The sequence below is a fragment of the Callorhinus ursinus genome, unplaced genomic scaffold, assembly GCF_003265705.2.
Source record: "Callorhinus ursinus isolate GAN/ISIS: 27379988/994484 unplaced genomic scaffold, GSC_fseal_2.0 scaffold8, whole genome shotgun sequence".
Classification (NCBI taxonomy): Eukaryota; Metazoa; Chordata; class Mammalia; order Carnivora; family Otariidae; genus Callorhinus; species Callorhinus ursinus.
In genome coordinates this window covers 32631444-32649566 of record NW_027397070.1, presented here as the reverse complement: position 1 = coordinate 32649566, position 18123 = coordinate 32631444, and the positions used below count along the sequence as shown (strand labels likewise).

The 18123-nt window shown below is 36.6% G+C and overlaps 1 protein-coding gene across 11 annotated transcripts in view; it reads right to left on the bottom strand.

Moving 5' to 3' along the window:
- Positions 1-3312: 3312 nt before the first annotated feature.
- KIAA0586 (KIAA0586 ortholog) overlaps positions 3313-18123 on the bottom strand; it is a 129361-nt gene continuing 114550 nt past the window's right edge. For all 11 annotated transcript variants that reach the window (XM_025869952.2, XM_025869953.2, XM_073895278.1 and 8 more), the window contains one exon: positions 3313-3656. In XM_025869952.2, coding sequence (XP_025725737.1) covers positions 3505-3656 — 152 coding nt within the window. In that variant the 3' untranslated portion in view covers positions 3313-3504. The remainder of the gene's footprint in view (positions 3657-18123) is intronic.

Sequence of the window (18123 nt, the reverse complement as noted above, 5' to 3'; positions counted from 1 at the left end):
ATAATTATCATTGTCCTAATAATTCAGGGAAAAAGACATACACTTTCAACCCTACCTACAGATCATATCAATTATGTAGCACCAGGCCTGTTCTTGGGATTTCTTACTAGCTACTGTGAAGATTTTAAATCCTGTTTAGTCCCCACCATCTTGGTCTCTGCAGAGGTCTCAGAGTGACCTCCCAGAAGTTAGAGGAGTCTATTGATTTCTTGAGGGGCTTTTACTTTGGTTAGGGGGCCCCTGAATTCAAGAGATGTATCAGGAACTTACCCTGCACTATGACTGAGATTATAAATGAGACCATTTACATCATAGAGACCCAGCAAAAGAGCTTTGATTTGCTCACTCCCTTGGCAATTAATGGACCATCACATAGTTTTACAATATTTATTGGCCTCACAAGGGGGCATTTGTACTCTGGCTAGTATTTCCTATTGTTTCTAGGTAAACACTTCAGGACAAGAAGAAAAAAAATGTCTTTAAAAAATACAAAGGTTGATTATTCTCAAAGGTTTGACAGTCTGAGACTTGGAAATCTATTCTTCCAGCATGGGCTAGGTCAAATAAAAACCTGGCGTTCTGAACTTTTCTAAACTATAATGATGGGATTTCTCATGGCAATAATCCTTTCTTTTTCTTCAACGCATTTTTAAGGCAGTCTTTAAAACACACTGCAGGGCACCTGGGTGGCTCAGATGGTTAAGCGTCTGCCTTCAGCTCAGGTCATGATCTCAGGGTCCTGGGATCGAGTCCTGCATCGGGCTCCCTGCTCTACCATATGGACGTATGGTAGAAAAAGGTACTTCAGTGGGATTTCTCAGCAATATCACAGAAACACTAAGGATTCAGCTATCCACTATTTTTTGTTAATCAACCATTAGGAAATGCCATAGCATCAAGGCATTTTTTAAAAGATAAAAATGTTTCAACTACAGAATTATTCTTGGATTAGGGGTGGTAATCCACCATGAACTATTTTATTTATTTTACAGAAAAATGTTTTGAGTTTTTAAATAGCAAAGCAATAAAACTGATCCAAATATATGTTTAGCATTTAAAAAGCAAAATTAAGAGACCAGGAATAGCCAAGGGATGAGAAATACACTGACCTAATCATCTTTTAAAAATGAAAACATTTATGTAAGATTCTATTTATGTGCACAAAAAGCAAATTTACTTTGGGATTTATACCAAGGGAACATTTTGAATGCCTGCTATCCTGGTTTTAAGGCATGTAAGCCCAGCAATATTCACAGCCTTGATCTTGACAGAGTCTGCCTTTTAGTAGCATGTTTCTTAGGTAGTTCATTCTAAAAGTTGGAAATTATAAAATGAAGTTTTTTTAAAGCCTGTAACATCAAAAATGCCATTTAATTTACTTTATACACACAGATTATTCCAAAAGGATTTTAGGTGGTTGGCAGGGGAATATATGTATAGGAGTAACCCTGGCCAGAAATCCCATAAAACAAAATACTGATGAGCAGACAAAAAACTTTTTTTTCCCAGAAAAGTTCAAGTAAACAAGGAGTGGAATAAATCAAAGATTATACTTCTACCCTAACATTAGAAAAGGTGAGTTTCCTACAGTTAGGGGGGAGAAACTACCAACACCTTTAAAAAATACTTTTACTAAAATTAAGAAATATTCTTCTCAGAAAGCAGCAGCTGTGAAAATGAGAAACCATGGGGTCATGTTTAAAATGAAGCAGCGTTCACCCAATCTAGAGATTTGTAGATGAACATCTAATACCAAGTATGATATAGAGAATAGCATTTTTCTTCTACTTATTTAATGGGAACTATTACAAGAACTGTCCAAAAGACAAATACCAAAGAAAAATGGGTTCTAAAGTGAAACCTAAAGTGTTTAAGTCACAGAATATCTGAGAAGCTAGAGCAGCTGACATAAGAAATATGTGTAGAAGGCTGACACACTTCCATAAGTTCTTGCAGCTTCTGTCATCAGTGAGAAGAAATCCTCAGACTCTTCCTAGACTCCCTAGGCAGTGGGCCCTACTAGAAGCTTAAGGAATTCTACATTGCTCTTGAGGAATTCTTAACTTCGAATGTACATTTTAACCACCTGGGAAGGTCTTTTTTTCTTTTTTAATACCAATGTCCAGGCCCTATCCCAGATCGATGAGGTCAGCATCCCTGAGAACAGGACAGAGGCATTTTTAAAGCTCCCAGAGGCTCTAGTGTGCAGCCAGGGTTGAGAGCCACTAAGTAACCCAGGAAAATGCTGAGAAAAGTCAAGGATGACCGTGGTTACTGTCTGTTTGAACTTCAGTTGTGACAGGAAATATGTTCAGGAAGATGAAGCATTTTTGGTTTTGTTTATGTTTTTTTGGTGTGTGTGCTAATAGTAGACTACCCTGCGTCTCACTGTGCTTACCCTCTAGCGCAAGATGCTTCAATTCCTCAAGATAACGACACCCACCATTTACTGAGCTCTTATCTGGTGCCAGGCACTGTGCTGAGTGTCACCCCCAGCATTATTGATAATCCCCATTATCCTGCAAAACAAGTATTAAACCCATTTGCCCAGGTAGCCATGAGGAAGGGGCTTGTCTGCCCCCATCACAGAGCAAGAGAATGGAACTAGAATTTCAAAGCTATGCTTTTGTTTTCTTTCAATTTTATGTGTTTATGCTTTGAAAGGTAATCTAGTCACATTTCACAGGTTTATAAAGTATAAAGGTTTAATAGGTATATATGTAAGGTATAAAAAAAATTAACCTCATTCATAATTTTCTCCTGTCACAACTGAAGTTCAAACACACAGTGGCTTTAGTCATCCTTGACTCCTATCACCTAGCCCCTCGGTCCCCCTCCCCGGAGACAAGTTAGCAGTTTCTTGTTTATCCTTCCAAAGATATTTAATGCATCCATAAGCAAATATATGTGTGTGTGTGTGTGTGCGTGTACACAGCACATATTTGGATTCCTCCCCCGACTGTAAACGATGGTAGCCATTTTGTACACTTTTTTTTCACATTAACGGTATTTCTCAGAGACAATTCCACATCGACACATAAACATTTTACAATTCTTTTTTGTACTACATAGTATTCCATTGTACAGACCTACCATCACTTTTTTAGTCAGTCCCTTATTGATAGGCGTTAGATTGTTGCCAATTATTTGCTGTTACAAAAAAAAATTCAGAATGAATAGCCTTGAGCAACATCATTTTCTAACTACCCATAATTATATCCGTAGAATACATTCTTAGATGTCAAAAGTCATGCCCTTTCCACTACTCCATGCTGCCTCAGGATTCTAAGAAATAATTCAGACTCACGATGATTCATATTTAAATTATTTTATTTCAAAAGTTTACCTACCTACCCAAATTACACTTTTTACTTTAATAAAAAATTAGAAATTGTTTTTCAGAAGATGCTCAAAACACCAAATAGTTTGAGACATGGTTTTATGCTTGAGAAAAATGACTTCACAACCAGAGGCACAACTATTAGGCTGGTTCTCACTTCCCTTTCAGAAGGTATCTGTTCCTGAGGACTCCGTGCCCCCTTGCACAGGGCTAATGCTCAGAGACTGAGAACAATCCTCCAGTGTCACTGAAGGCAGCATCACAGACATCTTGGTGGGTGACGTCTGTGAAGTGAGAAGTGGTACTGCTTTACCCCCTGCAAAAAAGGAGAAACGCATTCAGCTCAAAAAGCATATCCTGAATATTTATATGCTTTAAACTTTCTTGACGAATATGGGGGAGAGGATCCAAACAAGGATTGTGTATGAGATCATTTCTTTTCTCAAGGAGCTCGGAACTCAGAACTCGTCAGAGATAAAATACACTTCCTCCTTTCCACTCCCACTCCTAGACAATTATGGACAACATTTTAAAAGTTAGTTATCTGAATATTTACGTTCTCCTCCCCAACATTCATATTTTGAAATCTGAATCCCTGATGTGATAGTATTAGGAAGTGGGGCCTGTGGGAGGTGCTTAGAGGTCATCAGAGTGGAGCCCTCATGAAGGGGATTTATAAAAGAGGTCCCTGAGAGAGCTTGTTAGCCCCTTCCACCATGTGAAGACACAGTGAGAAGGTGATGGCTGTGAACCAGGAAGAGGCTCTTTGATTTTATTTCTCCAAAACTGTGAGAAATAAAATTTCTGTTGTTCATTAGCCACCCAGTCGGTAGTATTTTGTTATGGTAGCCTGAATGGACTAAGATGATACACAAAGTGCCAACACAAGTTGTGGTATGAATGACAAATGCTGGGACGCCTGGGTGGCTCAGTCGTTAAGCATCTGCCTTCAGCTCAGGTCATGATCCCAGGGTCCTGGGATCGAGCCCCGCATCGGGCTCCCTGCTCGACGGGGAGCCTGCTTCTCCCTCTCCCACTCCCCCTGCTTGTGTTCTCTCTCTGTCAAATAAATAAAAATCTAAAAAAACAAAAAACAAATGACAAATGCCAGGTAAGACCATGTAGGGGTCAGAGCCTAGTCTCTGAAACTCAGACTTAACCTCTTACTGACCATGTGACCTCGGCAAATTGTTTCACCACTCAACATTTCAGTCCTTCCATGTTAAATGGGTGACTAGTACCTACCTTGCAGAATGTAATGAGGATAAAATAGCATTGGTGAAGAGTTTGACAACAGAGCTTAGCACTTAGTAAGTACCTGAAAACATTTTTTTTTTTTCAAAGTTACCAATACCACTAAATGGTACTATTTAGTATAGTACTAGCACTACTATCATTACTATTACCATCAAGTAAATAGCTATTTGGAATGTATTTTTCTCTGTAAAACAGACTTTTCTTCATGATCACTACACTTAACCAAATACAGAAAAAGATCTCCACTCCACAGATTGGGAGTAGTGGGAGGCAATAAAGAAGCCAGGCTGTGGCAGAGGAGACAGAGTCTGATATGAAGAATTCATTAATATGTTAAAAAGAAATCCAGAGTTGACCATAAATGTAATCTATCTGCCTATACCCTAATTCACTTCTTTAAGTTTAAAGCACACCACCTAAGAATATGAAGAATGCCAAATTGGTATTATTTAAGACTACAAAAATCCCTGTTTCAGATTTTATGGCTTAACTCTATATACATAAGAATAATAAGCATCTTAAAAATAAATTATCTTTAACAATCATAAAGAGCTCTCTGAGTCAAGAGCCATAGTAATTTTTCTAAAACTCCTTTATATTTTTCAAGTAGTTTTCACAGTAATAAAGTGGAATTCTCCATTACATTTTTATAGGGACTACAGTAAAAGTAGACCGTTTTGGAGATTTCAACGATGACTCAAACACAGCTGTCCAAGACGATCGGAATATTTGTAAAAGCCAAATTCCTTTCACATTAGGAAGTCTTACAAAGACTTAATATTATACTATTCCTTTTTGTTACTTGTGTCAATTTCTTTTTTTTTAATAAAAGAGAGACAGGTAATAAGATTTGGCAACATTATAGCAACATCACAAACTATAATACCACGGTATAATCTTTTAAAGAAGAAAACAAGTTTTATGTCATTTGACTAGAATAAATATTTTAAACAAGAAAAGACCTTTTGAAAGTTAGCTCTGTCAGGATATGATAAAAACTAAAATTAAGACACAATAAGAACTGCTTTAAAAAAAGATCTCTATAGGACATAAGCATTATTTAAATATTCTGTCATTTTACAAAGTCATGATGTAGAGCACACGAAATAACCAAGAAAAGTATCCAAGATCAGAGCTTACTTCATCAATAAAGTAAAAATTAACATAGAGTATAACTAAGGCCAAGAGAAAAATTAATTTTCAACCCATAAAAGTTCAATGTTACCTTCCTCAAATTATGAAGAAAAATTCCATTCCTTTAGTTAGTTGCCTGTCAAAAACCACACTGATACCAGATATTCTTCTTTTCTCTGTTATCTCATGTCACAAAACTGTTTTACATGTACCTTCATTTTCTCTTATGTGCTTACTGATTAAATTGCTCAATGATGCAACAAGAGCTTTAACTTTTTTTTTTTGATCTCAAAGAAATTTACAAGTCTCAGGGAACATATTAAATTCAATCACTGCAAAGTTATGCTATTTCTCACAGTTAATGCCTTATATTTACACAGCAATTCGTAATTTTGCAAAAATCTTTTCCCCATCATCTTACCTCATCCTGACAGTAATTCTGGGAGACAGACAAGGTGACTGAGGCACAGAGACATAAAGTGGATTTTCCAAAGTTTTTCTCACCAGCTAAACATCCCTACAAGCCTACTGTATGTATGGAGCTAAGACGGTGCTGAGAGAATCACAGATGAAAAAGAAATAGTCCTCATCCTCAAGAAGCTCAAAACCTAGAAGCCGAGACAGAAGTGTACAGCAATACTTAGTTAAAATGACATGGAAGTAGCAGTTGAAGTAGTATTTCAAAGATGTGGAAGGTGATGAAGGAAAAGAACAACAAAATAAAGTCAATGTGAAGTATGTTTTTTTTTTTTTTAAGTCAGTATGTTAAAGGAACTCTGTTCTGATACCAAACTACTGATTGGATTGAAGGAATGGTGAGAGAGAAGGCTATAAAGGAAGGTCAGGGTCAAGTTCTGTAAATGATGATGAGTCACAAGAGATTCTGAACAGAGGAGTCGGATGACCAAATGTATTTTAGAAGAGAGAACTCCAATAGCTGTGTGCAAAATAAGGAGAGAGGAGAGAGATCCGTGGAAATCATCCATGCAAGAACAGATGATCCTTGCCAGTGGAAACAGATTCAAGACATTTTGAGGGGAGACTCTGAAATAAAGAATTGAGTATGGCTCTGAAATTACAGGGTTAGTTGACTGATTAGGCGTTAATAAGAGCACAGACAAGCCTGAGGCTACGGGGGTATAAAGAGGTGTGGAGATATTGGGATCAGTTATATACCTGATGCCTACAAGATGTGTGAATAGACTTTTCTAGCAGGCAACTGGAATCAAAGGTGTCAGAGGCCGTAAGGCAGTTTTAGAGACAGAACCAGCAGTCATTTGTATAGATAGAATAATGAGAGTAATGAACACAGTGATCACCTAGGGAGAGAAGATAGGCTGAGAAGAGAAATGATGACAAAAATACAAGGAAGGGCAAAGAAAGGTGAATGAAGAGAAAATAAAGAAAAACAAAAGGGAAATGTCAGAGAGATAAATAGGAAGAGACCCAAGAGTAAAGAGTCACACAAGGTAACAGATGGTTTTCAAAAAAAAAGTCTAGCATAAGTTATCTAATTAATTCAAAACTGGTAGCGCTGAGACAACTCACTGCTTCCTGCACTATAGCAACTACCTCCATTACTCAAAACAAACAAACCAAAAAAACAAAAACAAAAAACCACACATTACTTTTACAGGTGGTTAAGATAAATTCCATTCATGTAATAGGCAATGGTAGGTAAGGAGAGAAGCAGTAATAATGTTTCAAGTTCAAGTCCCTTAATGATAGGTCACATCTAGGGTCCAAATGAGATCTGTTGTCCAGTCACTTGGGAACAGTCCCATCCAAACTGTCAGAGTGAGGCTTTTGGAATAGCACAGAGCTGCGTTCATCCAATCTACCCACTCAACAAATATCGACTGAGCACCTACTATGTTCCAGGCACTGTTCCAGACTCTGGAGATATCAGCAGTGAAGAGAACAAAAAGACTCTGATCCCACAGCCATCATATTCCAGCCGAGTGTAGGGCAAATGACAAACAAGTAAGGAAACAAACATATGTCAGGAGGTGATAAGTGCTAGAAAGAAAAACAGGTAAGGGGTAAGAGGGACAGTGAGTGATAAGAGACTTGAGGAAAGTTATGTAACTTCTGCAAATCCTAGTTTCCTCATACTTAAAATAAAGATAAGAGTACCTTCCTCAGTGGGTTTTATGAGGATTAAATGGGATATTGCGAATGCAGTGTTCTGCCTAGTGCTGGCACACAGAAAGCACCCACAACAGACCAGCTCTTCCTTTTAGGTTAACTGGAAAGGAACTATCCTAAGAGGCAATGACCCTCAGGATGCGCTGCAAAGGTAGTCTGCTTTAGAGAGGGATAGAATGTTTCACTAAAATGCACTAAGAAAAAAATCCCCACAGCTCTAGAAGACCTCCAAATAGTTATGCTATTTTAACTCAAGTAATTATGTTTTAGTCAACGAGTTAAGCCAATAAAACACACCATTTTATCTAAAGATGTTTGTAAATGTGCATCTGGGGAAGACTTTTTGAAGTGTTCATTTACTTTATTTTGAACAGTCATTTTGAACTTTAAATGAGGACTTTTTAGACTTTTTAGACAGGTATATAACTGATCCCACTATCTCCACACCTCTTTATAACCCCGTAGCCTCAGGCTTGTTTGTGTTATTACTGCCTTTTTAGACCAGACTTTAAAAAACCAGGCAAAAAGCGTCACCTTCATATCCAGTATGGTCCTCATAGAGTTTAATTTTTTTTAAAGGAAAAAGACATTATATCTTAATAAATCATTATTAAAGCAAACAAATTTTCTGCCTATATTAAATGTAGTTTGATGCTTTTAAAGTTTGGCTTTTTAAATTTCCACAGTCATCTCATTACTCTATGATGTAATTGTTTCAACAGCTGTTTTCAGAGTTGTTTTTTAAAAAAAGAGACTACTTTTTGATTCTGTGGGTTTGCAGTAAGTCATTTAACTTGCCTATGTTTAAGCTGGGATGCCACTGAGTCAGACCATGTATTTCAAGCTTCCTAAGACATATTTTAATATCTTTTAGATGTTTGAAATTCAATTTTTTTTGCTTTAAGGATATTTAAAATTCATAAAGAAATTTTACATTTGATGTTGGATTTATAAGACTAAGGACAGAAAAGTTAAATTAATTTATTCTAAGGAATACAAGTAATCATATAGGATTTTTGAAGTCTATTTAAATTTTGCCTGTACATTGTATGTATGTTTCTAAAAATATGCATAACTTTGTAAAAGTTTTTTGGGTTTATATAATGCATTTCATCAGGTTTCAGATTCTGACTCTAATCCTCAAACACTTGGTAACTCATTATTCTATCTCTGTTATTTGCAAACTGAGAGGAATCCAAACAAAGCATTCTCTCCTCAAGCAACATGAGACAAGCAGAGAAAAGAAGAAAACGTTTCAATAGCTTCATAGAAGAGTACAGCATTTCAAACTCTTCATTAAGTAACAGATGAGGCACACGTGATATGTACAAATTTATGGCATTCTTCTATGAGTGGATGAAAAGATAGTTGGATGGCTTTAAATTGCCTGGATTTGGGTTTTTCTACATGAAAATGAAGATTGGTTTCTTATAAACAACAAATTTAAAAAGAAAATCGAAAAGGAAACAAATGTAATCATCCTGAATCCACGTACATGAAGGATCTTAACCCAGGGCAAACGGATGAATGGCCAGGGAGCTGTGAATGCCCCAGAAAAGTATGCAAATTATTTTCATGTGAGTACAGTTCGGGAGGGAGACAGATGGTCATAGCTTTCAATGCTCCAAAGGGGTCTGCGGCCCCCAAATATTTCCGAATCACTGACTTAAAGGAGAGCCCAGCCCCATGTGCAAGTGAGTCACATTCTTTGAGCTGTTCTTCCAGCAGCAGTGGTAAAATAGAGGAATTCCTGTCAAGTGTGGATGCCTTATTCTCTCCAAAAGTGATTTGGTCATTTGCACTTACCAAACTGCATTGTAATTATTTGTTTATGTGTCTGTCACTTGCTCTAAACAAGATACTCCGTAAGAGCATGGACTGAGTCTTTGCTGTCTGACTAGGACAGTAGGTACACAGGAAGTATCTGTGACCTTATCATCTCAATCGTTATTTGCTTGGGAGTCTGTTCCTGTTAACTACGCGCTGCAGGAGGGCAATGACTTTGTCTTATTTACCTCTGCATTCTACAAAGTTGTAGCACAATGGTAAGCACACAGTGGGCCTTGAAATGGCTGCTGAACCCAACTGATTTGCTTGCACCTCAAGGGTCTGTGGTTCTCTCGCTGACCAGATCCTGTCTTTAAAATCAGCCCTGAGTTCCAGCCATGCAGTTGCTTCCCAGCTGTCTGTGAAAATGTTACAGTATTTCAGCTGCATTTTATTGAGTTCTTGAAGCATTTTTCCTGTCCACCCTGGGCTCATCTACTCTTGCTTTAATTCCTTGTTTAAGCAGCTGCTAAACTATCCTGCTGTATTCAATTCTCCTCACATACTTAACCCGGCTCTGCAGATTTTGCAACATCATAGCTTCAGTGTTTGAGGACAAATACAAGTCTTGATGAAGAAGGTGCCTAGTTATTTGATGTCAAGTACAGTATGCAATATTTTATTTACCTCTGCTTTCCAGATTAGTTACTATTAAATGTTTCTTTCCTTACTTTCATATTTAAAAGGGTGATTTAAAATGTTACTGTAGTCTCATTCCAAAATATGTTTTAGACCTATAAATCCTATTGCATTTTTTAAGTTTACTATTGCTTCTGTTTTTAAAATGAGTTGACAAATGCTTATTTTGAAATGTATAATTTAGGATAAAAATAAAGCCATTCCTATAGGAAGAATAAATGTATTGGCACCTGTAAAAACAACTCCAATTCTTTTTCCTCTAAAAAGCAATAGTTAATGTGAAAGGTTTGTTTCTTCTTATGCCAGGTTCCAGCTGCTTCACTTTGTTTAAAACTGACTTCAAAGTTTAAACACTGTCCTGTCCCAACAAATAACCTCCCCCAGATGGAATTATCTTGAGTACTATCCTCAGTGCTCTGAATACCACACCTGCAGCCTTTTAATTCAACATTTTATAAACTTTCCAAAGGGAAATGAAACATTTTTTTCTGTCCCCTAACTTATGATTTTTGGAGGGTTAGAGTTTAGTGCACGGAGTTTTATTACCTGAGTGAGTTTATAGCTATTTTAGGAGAATTAAAAAAGTATAATTAGTATCTCTACTGTGCTGATTATTATCAAAGAAATTATAAGAACATGAAAAATCTGAATAGCTCCAAGCTCAACAACTTGTTTTTAAAGTAGGCTCCATGCCCAGTGTGGGGCTTGAACTCATGACCCTGAGATCAAGAGTTGCATGCTCTAGTGAATGAGCCAGCCAGGTGCCCCTCAACAACTTTTAAAGTAAAAATCTTACCTGTAAATACAGACGCGAGGTACAGATTGGGCTCAATTTGTGTCAGATCCATTTCACCTGATGAAGTTATGCTTTTTTTTAATAAGAAAATCAGTTAAGCCTAGAAATAAGCATGATTCATTCCTATTCACTAAAAAGAACACAAACTACATGCACTCCCAGTTACTCTCATAAAACATAAATGGGAGCCTGATCTAATGGCCTTAATAAGAAGAAAGTTAAACCACTTAATTTTAATGACTATCCATAGAAAAATACTTTACCACTCAATGGATTATCTTTAGGCAGCAAAAATTAAGGAAAGGGGGAAACAAGGAATCATTAGAGAATTTGCAATTTGTGTTAAGTAAAAGAAGCTTACGGATCATTTCTTTCAAGGTTAGAAGTTTTCACAGAATCTCCTACTTAAGGACTTCATCATTACAAGAAGAAGTGTAGAATCTCCCTTCACCCAGGCTAGATGGAGGCATATTGCCCAACACAATCTATGTGAAGCAACCAATAAAGTTGTCAAAGAACACAGAAGAGCACTACGCTGTCAAACCAAAGCCACATTTTAATGTTAAAACGAAATAGGCTGGGGAAAACCTCTTTTTGGCTAGGGAATGATGAAGTAGAGAAAAGTTAACTGAAAAGAGGAACATGTAGCACATGTGGTTCTCCAGCCAAAAGGACAACCCAGGCACTGGAAGCATGTGCCCATGTTGATGGCGTGCTCTTAATCTGTGCTCTGAAATGCAGTTAATGACTATCGATATCCATTGTTTCAAACAAATTCTTCAGGCAGAATGATTTGAAAAAAATGTAGAGGACGGTAGAATCGCTATTTTCTGATTTTCTCTAAAATAAAAATCAGACTTCTCTCAAATTTCCCTTATTTCAGAAAAATTTCAGGTGGATTTGGAAGAATATACGTAAATGAACGTGATTTGAAGCATTACATCATTCATTTAACGGAGCAATAGGTTCTCACTGATGACAAAGGTTCATGTTTAGCTATTGTCATTATACTGTCGGAAACCTAAAAATGAAATACGTTAAAGAATTAAATGCAATCTAGATTAATGAAGAAAAAAGCTTAAAAAGAATCGTTTTAGAAGAAAATATAGTTTTCTAAAGGTAAGACTGGGGGCAAATACAAGTTATGTATTATATACTGACAATCTGCAAATAGACCAAAATTAAACATCTAACCTTGATACTGTTTTTAAAAAACCTTTAAATGCATTCAAAGTGCTTACTATCATCTTTCTATGAGATACTACCTACGTTCACTTCCTACTCTGCCTCTAAATTTCTGAGAGTTAGAGAGGGAAAGGTTACTGCTTTGCCCTCTACAGCTACGTTTCCCATTCTACACAGCACCTATAGGTGGACACAATGGTAACAATCAGTCCCACAACAGAGGCCACTTCCACTGAAGAAACTTTTTTTTGGGGGGGCGCCCAGCAAAATTAAGTGGCAGTCCACTCAGAAGTGATTGCTTCAAAGCCCAGATTTTAAATGTATCTATTGTGTTACAGTAAGAAATAAGCAACATCATCCCCTTTCATATTAAACAAAGCTGGGTGGAAACTAAGAAAAGAAAAAGAAAACCTACCTTAGGTCTAGCTAGGATTCAATTAAAAAAAATTTTTTTATGTGTCCATCATTATTATATGAGGTGTTGTGAAGACCGCAAAGAATAAGACATTGTCTTAATCCTCTTTAACTGTAAAGGTAAAACTAACACAGAGCAGACTGACAGCAATGAGCAAATCTTCCAATTAAAGCGCCTGTTCCGCTTCAAATATACGAGAGTTTAAAGACTAACGATTAATTGAGCTCTCTGCCTTTTAGCATCATACCACTTCTAGCTGTTAATGTTTCCATCATGGAACTCGAATTCTTCTTCTATTGAATGGTAACTTCTCTTTGCCTCTTCTTGTTCTATTGCCTTTTTTTTTTTTAATCCTCTTTAGAAGGTGCTATATATTGTACCTGGCTGGCTTTGGAAAAAGGAGCTGTGAAACCTTTTCTAAACCAGTGATTTTCAACAGAGGGTTGGGGTAGGGAGAAGGGAAAGTCTGAATCACTTTTGGGGCTTTTTCAAACTAACAAGGGCTCCCTTCCATTCTGATAGGTCCGCACTCCAAAGGGGGTGTATCCCCCAATGGGACCTGCTGCTATAAAGAAACACTCTTCTAAATTCATAACAACCTAAATGTGAATTTTATACACTGCATTTTCTTTGGAATAAAAAAGGAGCATGTTTTCTCTAATATTCAGATTTTTTGCTTAATAAAAAGCATTTTCTTGAAACTTTCAAAAACAATGGCTTTTAAAAAACACAACGGCTTATTTCTAATTTATTAAAACAATGAATTTTAACCCAAAAAATGATTTCATTACTGCAAACCAAAGCATACTTTAGTCATCTCTTTATATCCAACAAAGCTGCATTACTAGTAAAAACATCTAAGAAATAATATGCTAAACCTGTTATTATTTTTAAGATGTGCCTTCAATAAGCCATTTCATAAGCTGAAGTGATTTAATGCAATGCTAGATTTTCATAAAAAGAAAATAGGGGTACCCGGCTGGCTTAGTTGGTGGAGCACGTGTTATGAGTTCGAGCCCCATGTTGGGTGTAGAGATTACTCAAAAATAAAATCTAAAAACAAAGTTTCCCTCAATTATCCTTCCTTATTTCCCCTAAGATGCCTAAATCAGTCCTCTATGTATGGTTGCTCAAGAAATATCCAGCTGACCAAGTTTCTGAACCTTTATATCTGTGATCTTGTATAGGTCCTTTTCTGGAAAAAACACCCACTTTTTTCTATTCATTCTACACTGTAGTATCTAAGATTAAAAAGTTGCAAGTAATTGACAATGAGACACTATGTTAGAGTCATCTGGAAGCTCACAGTGAAGAGCACAGACTTGGAAGCTAAACCACCTAATGCAAATCACAGTGCCAACATAAATGAGCTGTGAGACCCAGGAGAAATACCACCACTCTGTGGAATATCACCATTTTGTGTTTCAGTTTCCTCTTCTACCTCATAGGTTTCTTATGATCATTAACAGAGACAATATATGTAAATAACTTAGAGCAGTGCCTACATATATTACTCAATAACTGGTAGTTTTATTATTTTGTAGCTTGTGATTATTTTCTAACTTCTCCCAACTTACAAAAAATTCTTCTTGTTAGGTAATCTTTTAAAAATATTTTTGGACAGGGAGACCTTTTGTTGAAAAGAAAAAGTACTGCTCCCATATGACCAAAAGAGAGCTGCAATGGGTCTCAGAGATCATCTTATCCTTACTAATAAGGAAGTCAAGATTCAGAAAGGTTCACTGACAAATCAATGTGACATATTAATCGTATTAATAGTAGGGACTAAAGCCCAAGCAAACAGTTCTTTCCCCATCTCCCAACTTTAGATACTGAGACCTGTAAGAACCATCAGAAATTATCTGTTCTACTTTTTTAAAAATTATCAAGGAAGGAAATACAGTATAGTGTTTAAGAGTACAGCGTTTGCTTTCCGAGTTGGGACTACATTTGATTCCCAGCTCTGTCGTGTACTAGCTATGTATCCTTGGCCAAAGTACGTAACCTCACTGAGCCTCGGGTTTCTCAAATAGAAAATGAGAATATTATCATCTACCCAGTTGGGTTGATTATGGATCTTAGCGAAGTATATCACATATAGGAAATATACAGAGATGGTAGCTGTTATGTGTTGTTGATGTTATTATAAACACAAACAAAACTCCACCAGGGGCGCCTGGGTGGTTCAGTCATTAAGCGTCTGCCTTCGGCTCAGGTCATGATCCCAGGGTCCTGGGATCGAGCCCCACATTGGGCTCCCTGCTCAGTGGGAAGTCTGCTTCTCCCTCTTGTACTGCCCCTACTTGTGTTCCCTCTCTCACTGTGTCTCTCTCTGTCAAATAAATAAATAAAATCTTAAAAAAAAAAAAAAAACTCCACCAAAACTGGGAGAGAGTCTTGACTTCTGTAATAATTTCTCCTAACAGTAAAATAAATAAATAAATAAATAAAATAAGCCACTATCTCAATATCAGAGTTGTCTATTGTCATTTATTCTTGTAATGAATAGCTGGCTCATAATTCACACTTGCTGGGGGACGGGGTTTCCTGAAAGGGTGAGTACTGTACTCTGCAGGTGAGAATTAAAGCAGCAAACACAACCTATACCTGGCCAACATGATTTAAAAACTGCTTATCAAGGTTGTTGACTCTTATACTTCCTCATCCTACTGTTCAAAATTGAAGAAACAATACTCATTGGTATTTAAGTCAAAGGATGAGAAGAAACAATTTACAAACATTTGATCCACGAATTTCTATGGAAATTAGGAGTAAGTAACACTGGCTAAAAATTGAGTCATAAATTACCTACGAATATAATTTATCCTTTTACCTTTACCACAAAAGACAAATGCGTTACCTTTTAATTAAATGTTTAAAGATATCACAAAATCAAAACAAGTGATCTGAGATTTGAAAATGGAATCCAAGGCTAGGAACGCAGGGATACTGCTGAAAAAGCCTTAAACGAGGGCACACAAGGTTGCTGGGATTATACCATTCGTACACTATGCTTCTTTCAAACACTCATCTTATTTCAATACTTGAGCTTTTTATTTTAAATGGTCTTTCAAAATCTTGTAGCTATATGGTACCAATTTGAAAGGAGGCTATGTTTTAGTATTTCAAAAAATGGTATTTAAAAGGATAGCAACCTAGGCTTTACAATGTTTGTACTCTTGTTTTTAAAATTTTTTATATTGTCCTGAAAGTTTATCTTTTGGTTTTTAATACTACCCTTAGTAAGGATCACCAGAATAGCAATACTTAAATCTATAAACTATTATATTATTATTTTAAACAAATTCTTTTTTTTAAAGATTTTATTTATTTATTTGACAGAGAGAGACACAGTAAGAGAGGGAACACAAGCAGGGGGAGTGGGAGAGGGAGAAGCAGGCCTCCCGCAGAGCAGGGAACCCGATGTGGGGCTCGATCCCAGGACCCCAGGCTCATGACCTGAGCTGCAGGCAGACGCTTAACGACTGAGCCACCCAGGCGCCCCTTTAAACAAATTCTTTATGGATTATTTAAGAAAACTGCATAGTACGATAGGGCTATTAACTGTAAAACAAGGATATAAAATGAAGGCTCCTAATAATAAATTTTTTAGCTCACAAAACAAGAGTTTTTAAATGGGTGCCATTCAGAATATGAAACAAAATAAGGAGAAATCTAAAACTAGTAACAGAATACCTGGATCTTTTATACCAATTTGAGTTCACGGGGCCGGGGGGAAAGGAACATTATTAGAGTAGTTAAAAATATATAAAAAGAAATTAACTCCTTTGAAACAAATAATCTCCAGATTAAGTTACTCTTCAGCTGCCTATCTAATAGGTATACGAGTCTCTCCAATAAGAGCATTTTAGAAATAGTATCTTGGCAGCATAAAAGCTTATATCCAACTGCCAAGAAGCTGATTGGTAATTCAGAAAATAGATGACCCACCTATCCTGAATGCAGACTAAGCTTTATTTGACTAACGTACATTTAATTATTGAAGCTCATTAAAAACCATTTAAGTACTTGAATGTACTGCTGTGTGGTGTTATGACAAAGAGTCCCTGCCTTTTCAGGGCAGGAATGTCTAGAGGAACATTCCGGCACTAAAATTTGGTTGAGAACTGAGAGAGTCGATGTTTTAGTAGACAACTTTATCTACAATGCACTTCCTGTTGGTTGAATAGCCTGTGACACAGCTACTAAAACAAATTCCTCTCAGATAATTCTTTACAAAAGCACGTCATAACGGTCTGAAAACTAAAGGAATCTTAAAAATCACACTAGGTTTGTCTCGTGAAAGAAGCCACACATTCTGTCTGATTTCATTTATTTACAGTTAAAAAAAAAGCAAGAGAACTAATCACAGAACAGTGGTTATCCCTGCGGGGTGGAGGTTGTAACAAAGGCAACATGAGGGGGCTCAGGGTTACTGACAGTGTGCTGTTTCTTGAGCTGGACGTGGGTTATACCAGTGAGCTCAGTTTGTGAAAATTCTTTCAGCTGGACACCCCATGATATGCGTACTTATCTATATGTAGATTATACTTCTGTAGAAAGTTGAAATTGAAAAAAACCAATATATCAGTTTCAGCAATTGAAAGGTGCTTCCTCTGCAGTTTTGAACTGTTTTCCAATGACTGAAACAGCCAAATAACTAACTTTACTGGCCTTTAACGTCAAGTGAATAGTTGCTAAGTCACACGCCATACTGCTAATGACAAAGCCAATTCCTTTCTATTTCTTTCCTTAAAATCTTGAAATACCAGCGAGATGAAATCATTCAGAAGCAAAAGGTGAATTTTTATTGTTGTTGTTGCTTTAGTTTGACTCTACAGGACTTCTTACTTAGAGGGTACTTGATGATCTGTGACAAGTAGCCACTCAATTTCTTTGAAATCACAAACTAATATCATTTTACCTAATCTTGAAAGCATTTCTAAAATACTAATACATTCTACAAAAGTCATTTAATTCTTTCTTTTTGGTGCCAAAAAGGTTTGCTGTTTCATTTTATGAAGCAATGACATCAGAGCTACATTTAAACTCAACCTTTTTCAACAATAACTTGTACTACAACTTTAATTACATAAGGCCACAGACTGTTACAGAAGGTCACTATCATCACATTCTTATAAGTGACACTTGATGGCTAACAAAGCTGAAGGCAAAGTCACTCCCTAATAGTTACTATGCAGTTTGAACCCAAGTGCTTCTATAGTTTATGTACAGAAAATCCATCTTCTGAGATGGAAATCCTTCCTAAATATGAAAACTCTCAAATTACACCCTGTGACTATCATTGTAATTACACTGTATTATTTGCGTAGCTTTTATAGTGGATTTTGCCAGATCTAGACATTCCTAACTAAATTTGGA